This window comes from Carlito syrichta, unplaced genomic scaffold (genome assembly GCF_000164805.1).
Source record: "Carlito syrichta isolate Samal-C Ts95f unplaced genomic scaffold, Tarsius_syrichta-2.0.1 Scaffold313381, whole genome shotgun sequence".
Classification (NCBI taxonomy): domain Eukaryota; kingdom Metazoa; phylum Chordata; class Mammalia; order Primates; family Tarsiidae; genus Carlito; species Carlito syrichta.
In genome coordinates, this window is record NW_007257477.1 from 494,266 (window position 1) to 512,031 (window position 17,766).

Sequence of the window (17,766 nt, forward strand, 5' to 3'; positions counted from 1 at the left end):
GCTACAAATACAGATGAAGCTTTGCTTGTTCATCACTCACATCCTGCTTTGTGGCCTAACAGGTCCTGGGGGTAGGGGACCCCTGGTATATACCACCTGACATTAAGATCACAAGTTTCATTCATCAACAACTCATGTCATGTCGTTTTTTTATTTTTTTGAGCCAGAGTCTCACTCTGTCACCCAGGATGGAGTGCAGTCGCATGTGGCCACCACAGTCCCAATCTGCTGGGCTCAGGCAAGCTTTCCACCTCTGACTTCCAAGTAGCTGGAACTACAGGCATGTGCCAACACACAGGCCTTTTTATTTATTGATTGCAAAGATGAAGTCTCACCAAGGTGCCCAGGCTGGTTTCGAATCCCTGGGCTCAGTCAATCCTCTTGCCTCCACCTCCCAATGTACTGGGGTTACAGGCATGAGTCACTGCACCCAGCTAACCCTTTTAATTAAGAAAACTAGATTGAAGATTTCTGCTGGTGAGACTTGCAAACAGATAAACCACACCAGGCAGGGAATGTGTGACCAAGAAGTACCTGCCCTGTATCAGTGGAGAAACCACCACTAGGTCTAGCCATCTGCAGTCATGCAGAAAAGTGGGACTAGTGTTACCTGACCTTCTGATTTTTAAGAATTGTATGTCTGGAATTTCGGTGAAATCCACAAATATTAAAATGTTGGTAATTCATTCAAATTTTTAAAATAATCTTAGGGTCAACACTGTGCTAAACAAGACAGATCTGTGGCCCAAAGACAGATAGCGTGCAACCCCTAGAAAAGCTAAATTATGAAGATTGCAATAGCGCTGCTGTATAACAGGATTATTTACTCCTCTACAAAAAAATATATATACTCCATTTGCAAGGTTAAGTAACATCATACGAATAAGTAAATTATTTACATGTGCTTAATAAGTAAAGTGGAACTAAAAAAGTAATCCCTCTAAGTCTTAGCTCCATAGGAGTGGAACCACTCAACTAGGCCACTCCACCATGCTCCCCCATAGCTAAGCATTTGTATATATGCAGTGGTGAGGTACCAACAAGCAACCGCATACCTTTCTATCTTCATGCCACTGCTGGTGCTCCAAAACTATGTTCTTAATATTGTCAAAAAAATCATCCTTTATCAAGCTGAGGGCACTGTCTGGCTTGGACTTATCAGCTGAAATTATATGTTTCATGTTCTGATAATGATCATGAACATTCATCATTTCCTAAAAATAAAAAGATGAATTCTGTATTTCAATTTTTGAGAAGAAACTTAAAAGCAAAACCAATATAAAATAAAAGCACCTTCTAAAGTGACTTCAACTTGATAGGGAAAATGAGCATACAAGCAAAACTGGCAGCTTTCCAGAGGCATGGATTCATTGACTTCAATAAAACAAACATTAACTAAGACACACTGTTATGGGGAGACGTCAAGAAAAGATTAATTAGTTAACATAGAATTCCATTCCAGGATATAACAAAAATTATTTGTAGTACAACATATTATTAAATATCACCACTGAAACTTAAGATCATATTTTTATATCATACTGTCGCATAAGAATATTCACATAGTTCTTTAGGCTCTGCTGGAAATTCCTATGAAATGACTCTCTCTCAACTCTTCACAGAAATCCTAAAGCCTGTGTGCCCATCCCACAATCATTACTTCAGTAATAAGATTTAGGATTAGCCTAGGCAACATAGTGAGACCTTGCCTCTACAAAAAAAATTTTAAAATTAGCCAGCCATGGTGATGCCCAGTCATGGTGATATCCACCTGTAGTCCCAGCTACTCGGGAGACTGAGGCAGAATGATCACCTGAGCCCAGGAGCTCGAGGCTGCAGTAAGCAGTAATCATGCCACTGCACTCCAGCCTGGGTGACAGAGTGAAACCCCAACTACAAAAGAAAAGGTAGTGGCTCAGCCTGTAATCCCAGCACTTTGGGAGGCCGAGACGAGTGGATTGCCTGAGTCCGCGAGTTTGAGACCCAGCCGGGCAACTTGGCGAGACCTCGTCTCTACAATAAAGAAAAAATTAGCTGAGTGTGGTAGTACACGCCTGTAGTTCCAGCTACTTGGAAGGCTGAGACGTAAGGATCACCGGAGCCCAGCAGGTCAAGGCTGCAGTGGCCGGTAGCGTGCCACTGCCCTACAGTCTGGGCAACAGAGTGAGTCTCCAACTCAAAAAAAAAAAAAAGAAAAAGATTTAGGATTAAAATAAAGGATGATTTATGAAGCCATTTGTGGTATTATTTATTAATTAGACCTTCCTCACCCAGAAGCCTCTAGCCAATGAGCAGGTCTGTGGGGTAAGGAGAAAGAAAGCACATGCAGGCAGACTTACGAAAACATATAAAACATGGCATAAGAACTTTGCTCTAAGATCAGGAGAGAACTATTTATACTTCCACCATACAAGGACACTGCAACATCTGACTCATCCCAAGTCAGACCACTGAATTCATTTTTAGAGTTTGGTGAGATCAACACCTGTTCAAGAAATCAGAAACTGCTTAGTGGTTGTGAGTGCTCACATATGCAGGATCTGCCATGAGAGAACAGTGTCTACACATGGATAGCCCCAAATTCTTCACAGTGTGTATGGCCGCATGCCCATTATTTCACTCCAATACAGTACAGTGGAAAGATCACTAGCTGGACCTAGTTTTTGCACCTGAGTTCTATCATTTGCTCAGTGTGTGACCATGGGCAAGTCCCTCAATCTGAGAATTATGTTTCACATTAGTACAAAGTGAAGTAATGCCACCCGACCCACAGTTGTAAGTATTAAGCAAGCTTATATGGGTTAAATTATTCTGTATAATATAAAGCACTATACAAAATTAAAGGAGAAGCCAAACATGGTTACGCACACCTGTAATCCTAGCAACTTGTGGGGGGTGAGGCGGGAGGATCACCTGAGCCCAGGAGTTTGAGGTAAGCTCAGGCAACCTAACAAGAAGCCCATTCTTAAAAAAAAAAATTAAAGGAATAAGAAATAAAAGATAGTGCATGGACTCTGGAGCCTTACAGATTTAGACATTCAAATCTAGTGTCTGCACCTCACTGCACCTAACCTTATGCAATCCACTTAGCTTTTCTAAACCCCAATTTCCTTGTTTTTAGAACTGAGAAAATACTATCTTCTCTACAGAGTTATGGCGATGACTAGTGAAATAACATATGTAAAACATATGGCATTGTTCCAGGCACATAGTGAGTACTCAGAACATAATGGCCAATATTATAACTATACAAATGAAGAAATACACAGAAAGAAATAGTCTCAGAATTTCCTCAAGTTTCTACTTAAGTATCAGAAAGTTAAATTAGAAATCGGGTGTTTTGATTCAATATCCTAATCTCTGCATTTTATTATGACTCCTTAACCACAAAACTAGAACAAGTGGCAGAATCATAAACAGAATTCAGATCTTCTAACATGGTGACGTAATAGCAGCTACAGGCAGTAGAAGGAAAATAGAAAAGTATTAAATTTAAGAATTATCAGTGAGATTGGATCACAGGCTATGCTAGGCCAAGTACAGCCAGGAGACTTATTGAGGACCAGGGCTCTCAAAGCAGATATGTGGAAAGCCAGAGATTCTAGATAGAACCAGGAAGCCTTCACACAAATTACTTCATTCCTTAAAGCTTCCAAGTATAAGCATTTCATAGTCTAGCCCTTTTGCCCCCCCCCTTGGTACACCCTAAAAGAGTAGACCTTTGTGCATCATCCTCAGCTTAAAAGAGCTTAAAATGAAAAAGCATGTTTAAAAATATTTACATTCTACCACCAAACTAGTCAGTAGTCAGAAATTATAGCCAACTGAGTTCAAACCATCTTTTCTCATTAAGAGAACACTGATGAGAATAATGTATTGCTGTTCAAAAATGTTCTTTGTCTTTCTCTCCATCATTCACATCAGTATTTCTTGGCAAATTCTTTCCAGTGTCAATAAAAATCTCTCTTCCATTCTTTACAATGGCCATTCCAAGCTTTGTCAACTCTCAGTTCTTGAAACCCCATGGCCCTCTCTTAAAGTTCAGACTATCAGAACTGTTTGCCTTTTACTTCTCATCTACACAAAGAATTATAAAAGTTCAGTCTAACCTCCTTCCTTCATGTTTCAAAGGAGTAAGTATGCTCTGCTCAAGGCTGCTGCACCCACTGGGCTCTCAATCACAGATGCACACACCTCCTCCACAGCAGGTCCCTTGCTCCCTCCCTCTCTTCTGCTCCTTCTAACTGGCTCCTTAATCTAAGCCTGAACACATACTTTAACTCTCTCCAATCAAAAACTTTTCAATGATTCCCCTCTGCTAAAAAGACAAAATACAAATTCCTCCTATTATACAAAGTACTTGGATCACATTTGTTTTTATACATATAATTACTCCCACCTCTTTCTTGCTAAGCTACTAGAGGGCAAAGATACTGGTTCTTGTTATACTTCAACACTCATGTGTTTGTGAATCATACATTTCTAACCCCAGTCCCAGCTCAGACCAATCCCTTGCTGTCCGACAAGCAGGCACTTAGCCATACATAATTGAGCACGGACCTTAGCTGTGTTATTTCCTAATCTAATGTCTCTACATCAGTGTCTTCAACTCTAAATCTGGATTTTAAAAACCTTCTTTAAAAAATAACAATAATTTAAAAACTTTAAAAACACCTATTCTGCAGAAACGTAGAAAGAGAAAAATCTACACAAAACATCTTACATAGTTCACACATTATACTATGTCTTCAGGCATTTTGTAATACTAATTTCCTTGTAATACAGTAATGTTTAACCTTTTGGGGGGCATGAACACCTCTGAGAATCAAGAATAGTTATAGTACTTCATTCTAACAAACTGCCCACATGTATGACATCAATCTTTCATACAATTTAGTGCGGGAAGGAGTACAGAGACCATCTGAGGGTCATCCATGGAACCTAGATTAATAATCCTTGCTCAAAAATAAAGTCACTTTACAGAATAGGCCCAGAGTGCTCTCAAAAATCAACTACAAACTTCATAAATGCAGCTTGACAGGCTGATACTACGAGAACACAGGGGCATCTAGAGAAACATTTGAGCAAATGAAAGATCTGATCTCAGCTGGGTGTGGTGGTTCATGCCTATAATCCTAGCACTTTGGGAGGTAGAGGCAAGAAGTTCTTTTGAGCCAGGAGTTCCAGACCAGCCTAGGCAACATAGCAAGAACTCATGCCTACAAAAATTAAAAATTTTTAAAAAAATAGCCAGGCATAGTGGTGTGTGCCTGTGGTCCCAGCTAATCAGGAGGCTAAGGTAGAAGGATCACCTGAACCCACAAGGTTGAGACAACAGTGAGCCATGATGGTAACACTGCACTCCAGCCTGGGCAACAGAGTCAGACCCCACCTCAAAAAAAAAAAAAAAAAAAAAAGATCTGATCTCTCACTCCTAATAGAGGAAGAGACTAGGAGAAAAAGAATTAGTATTTCCTAAGCATCCACTGTGGGTCATATGCCATACTCAGCACTACAGAGCCATCACCTCATTTTAATTCTCACAACTGGATGATAAAGATTATTATCCTAGTATTCATAAGCAGGAAAATAAGGCTCAAAGAGATCAACAGCTTGACCAATGTGCTCCCCACACCCCCATGCCTCCCCCCTATATATTCTTTTGAAATGCCATTCATTGGAAGGTTGTAATCCTATAGTGAGATTTTGTTTTAACTTCAAGGCAATGCTTTTCTACTCATGTAAAAAGAATGTAATACTATTAATCTGTGCAAAAGATTTTTTTCTTCAGTACCGAACAACTAAAATAAAAAACTAAAACGTATTAGATGGTAAAGCTGTTTTAAGACTGTAAGTCTTATCTATAACTCCTGATTTCAAATTTTTGTTTTAACAAAATAGACTCACTGTTTTCAATGGTGGATTTTTAAGTAAGTGTTATAATAGGAACTTAGGAAATAAATGCATCTTGTTTAAAAAATGTAAAATAAAGTTACTTTAAATTCTTGTTTTATGACCTATTCTATGTCAAATACAAATAGTGGTTTTTAAGAATTGAATTCACATATCCTGAGTCCAATTTCAGGGTTCTATATCTTTCTGCTTTTCACTGTGCTTCAAGATTATAAATCTTGATATACTTAAGGTGTTTTGTTTCTAATATTTTAGAAATATAGCATTTTATGATTGGCTAAAACCATTAGAAAAACTGTCAGTATTCAGTAGACGAAGGTATAACCTCAATATGTAGTTGTCAAGAAACCAATTTTTTTTCATGTCAAGAGTATAAAAACAAATTTACCTCCAATGCATCAGAAGTAATAAGTTTCATCACACGATCACTTGGGTCCTTAAATTCTTCTGTAACTTCAGCTCGCTGAATTTTTCTCTTCATTCTATATGACAGCTATATGATAATGAATGTGTTTTAAAATGGGTATCTCTTGCAGAATATTTTTAAAGTTTTGAAATATTAGTCAGCAGTAAAAATTGTCTATAACTAAACATGGACATAACTGCAAGTGTATATTGGTTGAATATTCATATTCCAAAGACTATTAGACTTCCAAACTGTCACTTTAGATGCCACATCACATGCTTACGAATTCAGGTATGATTCAGAGAAGTTACATAATTTGCCCGCTAATAGCAGGACCAGAACTAGTACTTTTCCAATCTAATATCTCGATTGTCAAAAGATGGAAGAAATAACAACTTTTATTAGAAGTTTCAACACTTCACCAACTGATTTTTTAAAAGTCCTTGTCCTGACTTTCAGTAACCCCCTCCAATGTCTGAGTAAGGGAAGGCATGAGCAAATGCAGATGGCAAATCTAACTTCCTCTCCTAGCAATTTGCTTAATATGTGGCATCAGACAATGCTGCATTTAAAAAGCTAATTTTTTGTTTGCAGAAAAAGCGTAATCAGAATACATTTTCTCCTCACATTTTAAGAAGGCTACAAATCTTGGACACTATCAATACTCATTCCATTTTCTGGAGAGTAAAGTGTTTTATGAACAAGGAAATATAACTGATCATCTTAAAAAACAAATTATTTTAGGCAACATACCAATTTGGGCATTGCTGTAAAATGAAATGCTCTGTCTAGTCGTAGCTTCCTAAAAATAAAAGCTGCATCAAAATGTTGTGCATTTATTAAATCTTGCTGAAATTTTAAAACTTCATCCCAATCTTTCAGGGCAATTCTGATCTGCAACCAGGAAGAATAAAAATGCTGAAGTAAATGCAAATATTTGTATGCAGATGTACCATAATTTTATTTGAATTTTTTTAGAGTCAGGGTCTCACTCTGACACCCAGGCCAGAGTAATGTGGTGTGGATCACTGCAGTCTCAAACTCTTGGGCTCAAGTGATTCTCCTGTCTCAGCTTCCCAAATAGCTGGGACTACAGGCATGCACCACCAGGCCTGGCTAATTTTTTTTATTTTTTGTAGAGACGAGGTCTCTTTATGTTGCTTAGGCTGGTCTCGAACTCCTGGGCTAAAGCAATCCTTTTGTCTCAGCCTCCCAAAATGCTGGGATTACAGGCATGAGCCAGTCACATCCAGCCACATAATTTTAAAATACTGGCACTTATATTTAAATCATATTTAATAATACAATTTTTACTGTAAAAATGTGGCATTTATTTTACATTTCTGCTGGGGAAAAATAACTCACCAAGTATTACCTTTTGTTTTGGTTGACACAGTTGGGTGTTATATAATCCATACAGCAGATACAGAGCACCAACTCTAATCTGGAAGGTATATGGAGGTAAGAAATATCGCCAAGCCAAAGCTAAAGCTTCTTTTGTAAACATGTTCTTCTCTAAATTTCTCATTTTGCCACTAGAAGACAAAGAGAAAATGTATTATGACTCATTAAGTAAATAATGATCAAAAGCCAAAGAAATATATACTTGTTTAGACAGCAGTTGCTAATAACTGGATAGGAGTTCCATACCTGATTCTTTCATAATTCAAGGACAGAGCGAATTTTCTGCTATGTTTCTTACATGGAAACACAGACAACTACTAGATAAATGTGATGCAGTTCCGAAAGTATCAACTTGACTTGCCAAATTGGAGAGCAAGAAAGAGGGGGTGTCAAATTATTACTGGTTAAATATTCAAATATCTAATATTAAAATAAGTATGGTTATGTTACAGACTCCAAAACTGTATGTATTTTAATACATAATAGGCATTTCCTTCAAAACTCTCAGGGATTTGCACCAAACCTCCTCTGTCCTTGGGAAGCCTAGTGAAAAAGTTAGAGAAACAGCACAAAGTAACCCCCACCCTCCAGAGCACTGCAAGCTCATCAGAGGAGAGGTGGAGAGTGGAAATGCAAACACCAGCACACATCCAAAAGTTTTGTCTAAACAGCCACCAGAGCAATAGACTCTCTTGGCAATCAATCTATGAAATAATGTAGGAAATATGTTTTCTGTAGACATAAAGAGTATAATGAATAAACTACCTAAAACTGTTGTGCTGTGCCAAGTTAACCAAAAAATGTTAAAAAAAAATCAGGACCACTAAAAAGTCAATATAACAAGTCTTCTTACCACTTTGAATAAAACAGTGAAGGCACAATTTGTGCTTATTATAAGTAGTTTTCTATGTAAGACCCAAAATCAGTAGATTAAAAAAAAGAACTAATTTTTTTTTTTGAGTTGGAGTCTTACTCTGTCACCCAGACTGGAGTGCCATGGCATGCTCCCGGCCACCGCAGCCTTGACCTGCTGGGCTCTGGTGATCCTTCCGCCTCAGCCTTCCAAAGAGCCGGAACTACAGGTACGGTGCTATCACACCTGGTTCATTTTTTTGATTTATTGTAGAGACAAGGTCTCGCCAAGGTGCCCAGGTGGATCTCAACCCAAGGGCTCAGGCAATCCATTCGCCTCGGCCTCCCAAAGTGCTGGGATTACAGGCTGAGCCACCAAACCCAGCCGAAAAACCTAATTTTTAATAAGACCTTAGCTAAAATAAGTATCTCAAAGTGTGTGATTTAACAGATACAAGTGATTGATACACTATACAAATATAAATATTCAGGTCTTTTAATTTAAAAACAGCAGCAACAAGCAATAAAGACATTAGCCCTACAGCCAGTAAATGGGGTTCTAGTATAACTGGGACCACACTTTGGCTCTTAAAATAATAAACATATTTTAAAAATGCAAAATACCTACTAGAGTATTGGTAACAAAGCAATTTCTAAGGAAAATCCACCATTCTTCTAATCCACCTGCTTCTTTGCTCATTTTAGGCTTTCCATAGTAGCTAAAAACTGGGGTAACCCTAGCAAAATTTCCCTGAAATGCCTTTTCCCAAGAAGTGGTACAGTGGAAGACTATGAATTTTAGAAACAGGCATTTATAAAGGTTCCAATATCTGCTCACCCATCCACTATCCGGGTAACCTTGGAGAAATTAGTTAACCTCTTTAAACCTTAACTTCCTCATCTATAAAACATGGATAATTATACTGCTTTTTTAGAGTTAATAATCCTATGTATTAAATAAATTAAGCTGTAAATTAAGCTATAAATAGCAGTTGCTTATAAATGGATGGGAATTCCACACCTTTAGTAGCCATTTAAAAAAATTAGTTCCTCTCCTCTCATTAATTATACAATAAACAGCTCTTCATCCTCCATTCTTTGCAACTTATAAACTACATGTAATCAGTTTAGAGTGACAGAAAAAAGAGCTTTTACATTTTATTCTGAAAAATATGGAGTTATAATCATAGGTCTCATCCATTCAATTATTTGGCCTTTTCAATATTTTATGTACTATGTGCTATGCTAAAGGCTATACCAGATTCATTCAGTCACTGCCCTCGCAGAGCTCAGTCTAATAGAAGGAAAATTAGGAAGTACTACTAATAATGAATATTTATTGAGCACTTAAGATATATTAGCTCATTTAATCTTCACAACTATATGAGGCATTATCATTGTCTTTATTTTATAAATAGTGAGCCAGTGGGCCTGCATTCAAATTCAGAGTTGGGTTCCATGATCTGTGCCCCTAACCATATCCTATACTTCCTTTTCAACTACACAATTACAATAAAATGCGGTAAGTGGTGAGATAAAATAAGCACAGGTTGTTATGGGGGCAAAAAAAACCCCAAAAACAACAACAACAACAAAAAACCCATGAACACCTTACTTAGTCTACAAGGGCAAAATATGACTTTCCCAAGGAACTACCATTTGTGTTTCATCATGAGTTAAGAAAATCGTGGGCAAGCAAAGGTGGCTGGTGGAAAGCTCCAGGTTTAAGGAACTCGTGTGGAAGGTCAAAAGCAGAAGACACAGCCAGAAAGTGAGTGTGAGGAAGAGACTGGCAAGCGAGGCCGGAGAGATGGGTGGGGGCCAGTGAAGAATGGTCTTGCCAGCCATGTTAAAGGATCCGAGTGTTACCCAAAGACACCGGGCTCCACTACAGGACGGTAAGAAGGGAAGTCATATGCTCAAAGTTGCACTCTAGAAAAACAACTTTGGCTGTGGCAGGAAAAAGTAATTCAATCACGCAGGGTTTTGTCTTTGCTCGTGTGGTTTTTGGGTTTGGGTTTTTTGAGTCGGAGGTCTCATTCTGTCACCCAGGCTGGAGTGCAGTGGCATGATCACGATGCACTGCAGCCTCGACGTCCTGGGCTAAGGAGATCCTCCCGCCTCAGTCTCCCGAGTAAACAGGGCTGCAGGCGTGCACCACTACGCCCACCTAGTTTTATTTTATTTTATTTTATTTTATTTTATTGTAGAGACCAGGTCTCGCTATGTTGCCCAGATTGGTCTCCAACTTCTGGACTCAGGGGATTCTCCCGACTAGGTCTCCTAAAGTGCTGGGATTACAGGCGGGAACCATCACGCCCGGCCTGGTCGTGTGTTTGTTTTTAAACATGGGGTTCTAGGAGAACAACAATTGATAGTGGTTTGTCAGGGCGGAGGCAGTGGGGATGGGGAGGGAAGCAGAGACGCAAATTCGCGAGGAGGCCACAACAGGATGCCATGGATGCCCGATGAGATCGCCCAGGGCAGCGCGTAGCCTGAGCCCTGTGGCGGGTCCAGGCGGGATGGAGGCGGCGTTCGGAGACGGCCGCCTTCTCAGCCCTTCCCACGTGCACCACGGCCGGCGAGGGGGCAACTTTCGAGGGCGGGGAGCGGCCGGGAATGACCGAGAAACACCCACCAGAAGATGGTCCCGAACTTCATGTTCCTCCAGATCTCCGTGAAGTCCTCAAAGCGTACGCTGTCTGTCTCCTGGAAGCGGCTGAGCAGCGCCTCGCAGTCTGTCCGCAAGCCGGAAGGAGTCCCCATGGCTCGGCGGTCCTGGGCTACCACGAGCGGACGGCCAACACTGCGGTGGGTAGCCCAGGAAACCGAGCGCAAACGCCCCGCCCCCACGACGTGACGCACACACGCTCCGTGACGTACTATCCGGCCTCTTTAGTCCCGCCTCCATCCGGGCCATCATTAGTGATCATGATGTATACTGCGAGTGCGTGAGAGCGTGCTGTTCCTTTTCTGACTGAGATCACTTTTACCCAGAGTGTATAGGGTCTACCTTTTAATTCCGAAGATATTTACCTTTCCAGAGTTCCTCAAGCCCAGGAACGATTTAGTTTTCTTTTTCTGCTCTCTTGTGTAACGTGGCTTTACTTTTACTGTCACTCTTCTTTAAAGTGACCCTAGGGTGACATAAGTCAACTTTTGAGCTGGGGAAGAAGAGTCCCAACCCCACCCCACACCTGTAGGAAGAGACTCTGAAGAGGACTTGCTAGATAGATGGGCTACCCTTATTCTCCTTCTGGGTAGTCAAGACACCTTATTGTCTGTACCCATATAATTTGATGCTTAGTGTATGGTGCTCTCGTTGTAACCCTAGAAGCCTTCAACCACTCTGAAAAGAGGAGCCCTATCTCATATCCTCTTATAAACAGCCGCCCTCCCCACCCTCCACCACCCCCTCACCCCACACACACACACTCTATGCCACAATCTAGCACAGTCCTTAGCAGAAAGTACCTACTTGATGTTTTGTTGGCTGGGTTGGCTTTCTGTGCACACTCCACCTCTTAGCTTCCTCCAGGAGCTAGCTATGGAAGAGCATTTTGTACTTTTAGGCATTTTCTCTGATTGCGAGGCATTCTATGACTCTTTAGGAGAAGTATCCTGATATAATAGAAAAGCATTGAACTTTCTGTCTGTAGATAGAGGATCAACTCACTTTACTTTCCTGATCATTAAAAAAAAAAAAAAAAGGAATAGTTTATGAAAACAGAAATTGTATGTGTCATGTGTGAGCTAAGAAGCATAGCAGTTATGTGAACAACTGTGTACCTTCTACCTGTGAAGGAACTAGAACATTACCACTCCTTCACCTCAATCTGTGATTTCCTCCTCTAACTCATTTCTCTGCCTCTACCTTACCTTAATAACAACTGCCTTGAATTTTGTTTCTCTTTGTATATATTTTAACATATGTATAATATGTCTAAACAATTTTTTAGTCGTAATTGTGTTTTAGCATTATGAAAATGGTATTGCAATTTGTAATATGTATTATTTAAGTTGCTTTGTAAATTTAATAAGGTTTCTAAAATTCACTCATGTTATTATTACTCATAGCAGTAATTTGTTCCTTTTCACTGCTATTCAATATTTCATGATGTGACTATACAGTTATCCATTATTTTCTCAACGGAAATGTAACTGGATTCCAGATTTTGTTATTATAAACAATGCTAAATTTTAAACACTTATATTTATATATGTCACCTCTTATTTGTAAGGATGTCAGATAAAATATAAGAAGGTTGATTAAATCTGACTTTTAGATCAACTAAAAAAATTATTGTTTATCTAAAATACAATTTAACTAGTCATTTTATACTTTTTTAAATTTTTTGCTAAATATGACAACTGCGTTTATATATTGCAGGAGTATAGAGTAAATATACCTTGGATTAGGATATATAACTACCATTATCATCATTGTTGAATGCAAATGTTCAAGCTTACATGATAATTCCAAGTTAAGTTTTTAGAGTAGCTAAACTGATTTACACTTCACTAGTATAGTAAGAGAGTGCTTACTTGAGCCATATCATCTCAGGAACTTGGTATCTAAGTGGGGGTCTTTTTTTTTTTTTTTTGGAGTCGGGGTATGACTCTGTGTCCCAGGATAAAGTTCAGTGGCACAATCATGGCTCACCACAGCCTCCACCTCCTGGGCTCTGGCAATCTTTCCTCCTCAGCCTTCCAAGTAGCTGGGAGTAAGGTGCTTGCCACCATGCCTGACTAATTTTTTTATTTTTCGTAGTGGCAAGGTTTCCCTTTGTTGCCTAGGTCTCGAATTCCTGGCCTCAAGCAATCTCCCCACCTCTGACACCCAATGTGCTGGGATTACTGGCATGAGCCATGACACACAGCTTATTTACTATCTTTATGAGGATGCTTTTTATGTATGGAAATTCTCAGTTTGAATGTAGCCAATTTTTAATCCTTTCAAAGTGTTCTTGTATCTTAAGGTAATAAATATTTTCCCTATATTTCATTATAAGTTAAGCTAATACCAATAGTATAACTACTAAATCTTGAATGCTCAATGACAACACAAACTAAGTTTGTTTGTCTTTCATGTTAAGTTCAGTTAATGACAAGATGGAGTGAGGAGAGTTCTGCTCTAAGCAGTCATCTGGGGATCTAGAGTGATGAAGCCTCTGCCGTCTTCAGTGATTGGGCTTTCAAGGTCACCTTGAGCAAAAACATCTAGTCTGTAGACTAGAAAATAAAAAGAGAATGTGGGGCGTTGCATGGAAGATTTTTATGGGCTAGTCCTGGAAATGGTGTGGGTCACTGACCACTGCTGGTCTGCAAACTGTTTATTACCTCTCTATCTCACAAAAGAAATTGAGAATAAGTGTTGGTAAACTTTGTATAGCAGCTTGATAAAGTAATTTTGTATCTGTTGAATCTAATAAAATGTGTTTGATACAAGTTTTAAAATCTGATTTTTCTGATAATTTTATTATAGTTTACAAAAGTAATGGCTTATGACAGATTAGGGGGAAATGGCCTATTACCACAGATAGTTTGAGAAGCACTGGTATACACCATTTCAGTCCCCATCCAATTGTCCAGAACTCAGTCACATGGACCAATCCAGGTGCAAAGGGGACCGGAAAGTGTAGCAACCACTTGCCAGCAATAGTTCCAATCTATGGAAGAGATACACAAATCTTTGCTGGACTATGTCTTAGTCCATTCCTGCTGTTATAAAGAAATACAATAGACTGGGTAATTTATAAACAGAAACTTTATGCTTATGGCTCTGGGGGCTGGGAAGTCCAAGATCTAGGTACCAGCTGATTCAGTGCCTGGTGAGGCCTGCTCTCTACTTTCAAGATGGTACCTTGTTACTGTATCCTCAAATGGTGGAAAAGAAAAGGGGACCTAGCACTTTTATAAGGTTGCTAATCCCATTCATGAGGGCTCTGCCCTCATGATTTAATCATTTCCTAAGATTCCACCCCTTAATTCAACCACATTGACAATTAAGTTTGAACACATGAATTTTGGGTAACATTCAGACCATAGCAGACTGCCAAGAGCTCTGCCTCAATTTTATTCCAAAAGTCTGGTAGTGTTACTTTTCACTTTTCATCTACCATAATCCATCTAAAAATGATTTCTATGTATGCTATGAGTTAAGGATCCAATTTCATGTATTTCCCATATGTATAACCATATGTATGTATATTTATTTTCCATATATATAATTTCCCAACATCTGTTAATTAAATAGTCCATCCTTTCCCAATGATCTGATGTCACTTATATCATATATCACATGCATGGATCATTGCAACCAATATACAACTATATGGCTCTGTACCTGTTGTTGCTAAAAAACAGTATAATATTTCCATTACTGTTGGTATATAGTGACTACCCTGAGCCTCCTCGCTACCCTCAACTCCACCACTTGGGCCACCCAAGCCTCTCCCCTGAAATATCCTAACTTCCTGGCAGTGAAAATGAAATGGTTAAGCCTGGCACAGGAAGAGACTTGCAGTGACTCCTCCAGCTTCCAATCTTTTCCCAGGGTTACTATCTACTTTCAAGACTCTATTCAGATTTTACTCCACTAATACAATACACTAATGACTACAGCTTTTTAAGTAATCATATCTAGGAAGGAAATTTATGTTATCTTATTCTTCAGGAGTATCTTGACTATTCTTAGACTTTTACTTCTCATACGCATTTTAAATTGGACTTGTTAAATTTCTCTAATGGTGTCATTGAAATTTTGATTGAATTACCTTAAATCTGTAAGTCAATTTGGGAAGGAATAACATCTTTATCATATTCTTTCTATCCATAAACATTTCTTTAAGGCACCTCTAGCATGTTTTACAAAGTTTTATAATTTTTTTTCCTGAACATTTTACTTTTCTTTTGTTGGATTTATGTACCTTATGTTTTTGCATGGCTATTGTATTTGGTAACTTTTACTTCCTTACGTTTTTCTAATTGCTTGATTCCAATATATAAAAATGCAATTACATTTTATATTTTGATCTAGTTCTCAGTACCCTTATCAAACTCTTGTTAATTATGATAATTTTTCTATAGATTCTTTGAGATTTTCTACACAGATGATATCAGCAGCTGTGAACACTGATAGTTTGCTTTTCTCCTTCCAAGTCTCTTTCCTTTTATTTCTTTTTCCTCTTACTTCATTTACCTGGTTAAGATCTCCTCCACTCTGTTAAATATAAACATGGGCGAATGGATGTGTGTCTGTTAACCACTGTACCACCAGCACCTACAGGTGCTTGGTACACAGTAGGTGCTCAGTGAACCGTTTGGTGACATTTTCATTTCAGTTGTTTTACTAGAATTTTTATCTGGTTCTTTAAAAATAACTTCATCTATTTATATCCAGTATTTGATGAGTTATTGTCATCATACATTCCTTTATATCTTTAAGTATGGTTTCCTTTGATTCTTGGAATATATTTTTAATGCCTGTGTGGAAGGGGGTTTAAAAAGACATCTACAGTGTCAAAAATTAGGCTAAGCATGTACTCAACCTTTGCACAGTTAAAAAAAAAAGTTCCCTTCCTGGAAACTGGCAACAATACCTGCTGGCTAGGTTAAACTGTTTGACAGCTTTTTTTTTCACTTCTGTGAACCCCGCTAGCATTGCTTGAAAAGTACCCAGGCCTCCAGGATATTGCGGTTTGGCCCACTTGGAAAGTCCCAAAGTGGTTTTGCCCCATTTAAGCAAGCCTCTACAGCTAATGGGGAACCCTTGCTGTGGGACTGACATGTCCAGCAGGCAAATAGCCACCGGCCAGCTCTTGGCTAATAAACCTCTCCTTTTTATAACTTGTACTTTTGGTGTCAGTGTCTGTGAATTAAGCGCTCAGTCCCTATTTCATTTTGGGGTTTGCCCGGGAGATCCGAGAGCTTAATCCCCAGACCCAATCACCAGCTGACCTTGTAGGTCTGCACACCCACGAATCTTAGTGTTCGTCGGGCCTGGTGAGTCTGTGGACCCGCAAACAACTGATTGTCATCTCTGGCAAACTCACAACATCCCCAGAGCCCTCTGAGAGTGAGTCAAGTTCCTGTTCTGTTTGTGTGCACTTTTGGTTGGACCCACAGGAAAGCTAGATGCAGCACTAATTCCTGGGTCCGAGGTCCCAGTGAGATGTCACTGGGTGCTCCGGTATTACCCTTGGGCAGTTAGGTCTGTCTGTTCAGTTTGTGCTATTGTCTTTATTTGTTCAGTGTTAGTCACTGTTGTGTCTGTCATTATTATGGGACAGCAGTACTCTAAGCCTGATACCCCTCTGCAATTGGTTTTATGCCACTTCAAGAATTTCCCAGAAGTGGCACAGTAGTTGGGTTATCAGGTAAACCAAGGAAACCTAACCACCTTTTGTTCCCTTGAATGGCCCACATTTCCTAATTGTAACTGGCCGCCAGAGGGGACCTTCAACCCTGCCATAGTGGGGAAGGTCTGACAGTTCGTCTATGGATGCAACCTGGACCAGATCCTGTATATCACTGCCTGGTACCTCCTGGTAATGCAGCAGCCATCATGAATGAAGAAAGCCAGAAAAAGAAAGCTAATTCTTCTCGTGTTTTAGCCCTACAGGAAACTCCAAAAGCCAAACATCTAGTCCTCCAGAGCCCACTGAAGGACAATTAAATTCCCCCACCCTACTCTACATCTGAGTGGGAGCAGGGGGACCACAAGGTTCTCAGCCCATCACTCACCAGGAGTGGGTCCTCATGTCAACCCCTTTATCCACCTCTTCCCCATGCATCTCCCGAGGGTCCAACCACCCCCAATAAACCAACTAGCCCTGACTTGTCTTCAGGGAACTCAGAACCACACACTTCCACAGTCCTCCCCCTGAGACAGGTCCTGGGACTAGACACGGGAAGTTTGGGAGGCTAGCTCTTTATGGTTTATGTCCCTTTCTCTACTAGTAATCTTTACAACTGGAAGCACCAAAATCTGGCATTCTCTGAAAAACTCAGAGCCTCATAGGCCTTTTAGAAACTATTTTCTTCACCCACCAGCCCACTTGGGATGACTGCCAACAGCTCCTCCAAGTCCTTTTTACTGCAGAAGAAAGAGAACGAATCCATCAGGAGGCAAGGAAATTGGTCCTGGGACGAGATAGCAGACTGGCAGAGTAGGACCATGTGGACCATGT

General features: G+C 39.6%; 1 protein-coding gene across 2 annotated transcripts in view; it reads right to left on the minus strand.

Annotated features, from left to right (window-relative positions):
* SNAPC1 (small nuclear RNA activating complex polypeptide 1) overlaps positions 1-11,427 on the minus strand; it is a 46,972-nt gene extending 35,545 nt beyond the window's left edge. Inside the window, exons 1-5 of one of the 2 annotated variants that reach the window (XM_008070382.1) lie at positions 11,214-11,427; positions 7,695-7,854; positions 7,073-7,213; positions 6,302-6,406; positions 1,056-1,214 (exon numbers count right to left, since the gene is read on the minus strand). In XM_008070382.1, coding sequence (XP_008068573.1) covers positions 1,056-1,214; positions 6,302-6,406; positions 7,073-7,213; positions 7,695-7,854; positions 11,214-11,341 — 693 coding nt within the window. In that variant the 5' untranslated portion in view covers positions 11,342-11,427. The remainder of the gene's footprint in view (positions 1-1,055; positions 1,215-6,301; positions 6,407-7,072; positions 7,214-7,694; positions 7,855-11,213) is intronic. The other variant, XM_008070384.1, reaches the window with a different exon arrangement.
* Positions 11,428-17,766: the final 6,339 nt, after the last annotated feature.